Here is a 4,683-nt window from a genome sequence, read left to right as displayed (position 1 = left end):
AGATAATGATGATAAAAGTGCAAGATCAAATAGGCAGAAAAAAAACCCCAAGTTATTACATAACGAGGTCCATTTCCATTCCGCTTTCTAATCAAAAGCTGATGCATTTCATCTTCATGATTCGGCAAAAAAATATTCATTCACCATTATCGTGCTCAATAACAATCCCGAGATACGAGCGATATCTGCGAACGTCAATAATCACATGAAACTTTTATTTATGCATCAAAAGTCAAAGTATTTCTCTGGAAAGAAAAAAAAGTATTTGATAGATGTTTTTCTGTGTGTAGGAAATAAAAGACGGATTGGAGCTCGTTATTTTTCCACATTTTTTTTTTTTCGTACATTTGAAGAATATCATTTTTTCGTTATTACACGTAAAAAGGTACTTATGAGTTTGCATGGTTGTTACATTTTTTTTTATACATGTTATTTACCCTTTTTACCGTGAAAAACTTGTCATAAGCAGAAAAAGAGAATCAGTACGTGAATGTGTGTCTGTTTGGATGGATGCTGCTTACCTGTCTTTTGCATTCATCGGCGTCATTATAATGAGTGGATTTTTGCATGAATGAACAATAGAGAAATTGTCAAAAGAGGAGGATTGTTTGTCAAAGTTTTTAGTATAGATGTGAGTTTGTAAACTTTTTTCATCGTCTTTTGAGAGTTTGTTAAGAGAGAGAGATAACAACACAAAAAAAAATAACTATTTTATATAAAATATCTCTGCCGCTCTCTTTATAATAAGACAATTTTTCAAGTTACAAAGGTATCGTTTAACAAAAGGATTTTTCGTCGACGACGACGACGATGATGGCAGTGCTCTCGAGACCGGATTATTTTTCCGAATGTAATGATTTGCTCTTCGTTTCAGGGAAACTTTTTGTTAGAAACTTACTTTTGTATGTTGCTGGTTGCTTTGGCTTGTTTTTGTTTGTTTGTAGCAAAAACATTCCTTTCTGTCAAATGTGGCTGTTGCTAAAATGCCATCGTGGTAAAAATGCAATCATTTTCGACTTATTGACTGACTGCAAATTGATTTTCACTTTGAGTGCTGTGCTAAAATGCCATCGTGGTAAAAATGCAATCATTTTCGACTTATTGACTGACTGCAAATTGATTTTCACTTTGAGTGCTGTGTGAATTTTGTTGATGGAAAAATTGGAATTGCGCGTAAAGCGAAATATTTTGCTGGAATGGTAAATAAACAAACGATATCCATTGCAAAAAAATGTACAACTGCGGCGTAACGAGTTAAAATTGTAGGCTTTATGTAATTTAAATTAAAAATATACCGTGATGGATTTGTTACCAACAAACTGATCGGAAGATCATGGATTTGTTACCAACAAACTGATCAAAGATCATGAAAGATCTTAAAAGAAGATCTTGACACGCCCTCTATCGGCTATTGAATGAACTAAGCGATCTTTGATGCTCTAATAGCAAAATTTTGATAAAAATATAAAATTTTTATAGTTAAAGATTTATTGACAGACGATCTCAAATAAAGATCTTAACACGCCCTCTACCTCTTAATGAAGGAACTATATGAAAATCGACGCCATTGGAGATTTTACGTAATTCTCGTTAAGATACTTTCAGATATTAATAAAAAAAAGTGAAAGCATGTCACGAAATCGCTGAAGGTCTATTTACTAATCTACCCAAAAAGAATTATGTGGAAAAACCTTTTTCATTGCGAAGTTTGTTCTTAACCACAGTCGACAAATACAACATCAAAAAAAAATATTTCTATCTCTCCTCTACACATACATCACACGGAGAGACGCAATATTCCCTTTGGATATTTATACAAACATTTCCATTTCACTCATCATCGATCTCAAATATTTATCCAAACTGAAATCAAATGTTTTCTTTTAATTTAGCTCTGCATTACTTTCGTATTATGACACCCATCAACTTGCCTCGTCATTCACTGTTCTAGTCAATTTTATTTTATTTTTTCGAGCGATTCGACTTTGGCAAACAAAAGTTGGCTTGCTTTGATAATGGAATAACAAATAGAGAACGGTTATTGAACAGATTGTGGGTGAATTCGTATTGATGATTCAATGATAAAAGTCAAATCGACTTCAAACGATTTTTTTTTCATCTCCCCTCTTCTTGATGAATTTACATTAAATTGTTTTGAAAAATGATCCGGAAGTAAAGTTAGATAACGACTCAATCGATTCTTTAATTACTTGCATTCGATTCTTGCTTTATCAATTGTTCTGTCAAAACATATCAAGTTGCTTTTTGACCTTTTTAGATGTTTAAATTGACTTTCTATTTCATTTTAGTTTCAATCGTTATTCGAAGATGTTCATTAGTGTTTTATTGCTCTTACTTACGATTTCAATATCAACAGCTCTTGATCCAGTAGTTGTTCAAACAGAGAACGGTCCATATCGTAGCGACCCTCGATTAGATTTTCATGCCTTTGAAGGTATTCGATATGCTGAGCCACCGATTGGAGACTTGAGATTTGCTGATCCTGTACCTTATACAAAAATTCATGCTGATATTTGGAATGCTTCGAAGCCCGGAAGTGAATGCATTCAATATCAAGGAACTGTAAATGGCGACGAGGATTGTTTGTTCATCAATATTTACACTCAAGAGCCTGATAAAGAAGCAAAACTTCCGGTAATAGTTCATATTCATGGCGGCGGCTTCATTTACGGACAAGGCGCCGAATGGGGACCTGAACATTTGATAAAACGAAAAGTTGTCTTTGTGACTTTCAATTATCGACTTGGTTTGATGGGATTTTTGTCAGCAGGTGCTTCTGGAATGACAGGAAATATGGGATTAAAAGATCAAGTAATGGCTTTGAAATGGATTCAACGAAACATTGAAGCTTTTGGAGGAGATCCTGATAATGTGATGATCGTTGGATGGTCAGCGGGAGCAGCAAGTGTTCAATTTCATTACATTTCGCCAATGTCGAAGGGACTTTTCTCTAAAGGTATTGCTCATAGTGGTTCTGTATTCAATCCATGGGTATGGCAAAGCTCACCTGAATGGCGTTTCCATGTAATTTGTAAGAAATTTGAATGTGACATCGATGATCATCCTTTCACGAAAAGCATTGAATGTTTGAAACAAATATCAGCTAAAGATTTGGTTCAAATGACAGGAGATCCAATTTTTCAACCTTTTGAAGGAAATCCTTTCAATCCTTTTGGAGTCGTGTTGGAAGCGGATTCTATCAACTCATTCATTTCCGAAAGTCCTAAAGAAACATTTTCTAAAGGAGAAGTTCAACTTAAACCTCTTATCATAGCAGCAGTTCGTGACGAAGGATATTACCCCGGAGCAGAATTTTTAGCGAATCCTGAGCTTTTAACTCAAATCAACGAAGATTTCGACAATATCCTTCCTCATATTTTACATTTCCCAGTTTTCAGTAATGAGACAAAGGAAAACATCACAAAAATCATTCGAGAGCGTTATTTGGGAAAAGTTCCCATCCTTGAAGAGACCTTTACGTATTTCGTTAAAATTTTAACAGATTCTCTCTTTCTCGCTGGAATTCATGAATCTATCGAGCAATTTAGTCCTCTTATGCCGACCTACATCTATGGCTTCGATTTCAAAACGGAATACGGCTTTGGCGAATTTTTATCTGGTCGTAATAAAGTCAAGGGAATTGCACATGGAGAGGATATGGTGTTGATATATGACACGAGCTTACGTAGCAACATTCCATTCACACTTGAGGAGCAACTCGTCATGGGACATTTACTCGATATTTATGAAAGTTTTGCTTATACAAGGTAATGTATTCATTTTCTTGCTTTAATTTGACTTTAATTCCATTAAAAATTTGTTTGTTTACAGTATTCCAAAAATTGGCGGGAAAAATCTTGAACCGACGCCATCTTTGAAAAAAAGCATTACTTTTACTCATATTCGAGGGCCGAACAATTATAGCACTGTGACGACAGAAAATCTTGATAAATTTACAGAAAAATTATTTTGGGGCAAAATCCGAGAAATATTGGACAATTCATCGCCACAAAACAATCAAGCCTCAAGCATATCAACATTTTGTCCTTTTTTGGTCACTTTTTCGATTCTCTTCCAACTTTACAGTTTCTAAATTGTTTAATTTGTTGATTTTAGATCCCTTTTCTTGTTTCATCTTGATAAGAATTCATAACGTTCGGGAAACAAAACGTGCGTCAAGCGATAAAATAGTTAATATATTGAAATAAATCTACAATTTCATCCCTTTTTGTGTCTTGTTTCGCAAGTAATATGTTTATTAAATTGATCCATGAGCGACATAAGACAATGCACCCCTGTCGTTTTCCCGAATGTGGAGGATCAACGAACATAATTTAATGGTAAATGTATGTTGATGCGAGTCCCCGAGAAGCAGGAGGCAACACAGTCCCCTTTTTAATAACTTTCACTTCTATCGCATTGTGAAACATAAAAATTGCTGAAATATCTATTTCCTCCTACAGATGCCGAGGGTAAATGACAGCATAGGGTTATATGGATTTTTCATTACAAATGTCGATAAATATGGGGTTTTGTAACAATTTAGGAAATTTATCAGAATTTAAGCAAAAAATTTGTTTTTCCAACCATCGACATGAGTCAAGAGTCTCATTTTGCATTTCCAGTTGTGCTTCATATGAAATGCAAATAAATAAAATAAAT

General features: G+C 34.4%; 1 protein-coding gene across 1 annotated transcript; it reads left to right on the top strand.

Annotated features, from left to right (window-relative positions):
- The first annotated feature begins 1,152 nt into the window (after positions 1–1,152).
- On the top strand, positions 1,153–4,476 carry LOC134828436 (venom carboxylesterase-6-like). Its single transcript, XM_063841414.1, has 3 exons — positions 1,153–1,199; positions 2,310–3,788; positions 3,853–4,476. The coding sequence occupies exons 1-3, from the start codon at positions 1,153–1,155 to the stop codon at positions 4,112–4,114; spliced, it is 1,788 nt and encodes a 595-aa protein (XP_063697484.1). The 3' UTR covers positions 4,115–4,476.
- The last annotated feature ends 207 nt before the right edge of the window (positions 4,477–4,683 follow it).

This window comes from Culicoides brevitarsis, chromosome 2, assembly GCF_036172545.1.
Source record: "Culicoides brevitarsis isolate CSIRO-B50_1 chromosome 2, AGI_CSIRO_Cbre_v1, whole genome shotgun sequence".
Taxonomy (NCBI): Eukaryota; Metazoa; Arthropoda; class Insecta; order Diptera; family Ceratopogonidae; genus Culicoides; species Culicoides brevitarsis.
This window is presented reverse-complemented; position numbering and strand designations above follow the sequence as displayed.

Coding starts and splice junctions, on each gene's coding strand:
- LOC134828436 (XM_063841414.1), top strand. CDS start 1,153: ATGGAAAAATTGGAATTGCGCGTAAAGCGAAATATTTTGCTGGAATG. Junction 1,200..2,309: donor CGAAATATTTTGCTGGAATG/GTAAATAAACAA, acceptor ATTTCATTTTAG/TTTCAATCGTTATTCGAAGA. Junction 3,789..3,852: donor GAAAGTTTTGCTTATACAAG/GTAATGTATTCA, acceptor GTTTGTTTACAG/TATTCCAAAAATTGGCGGGA.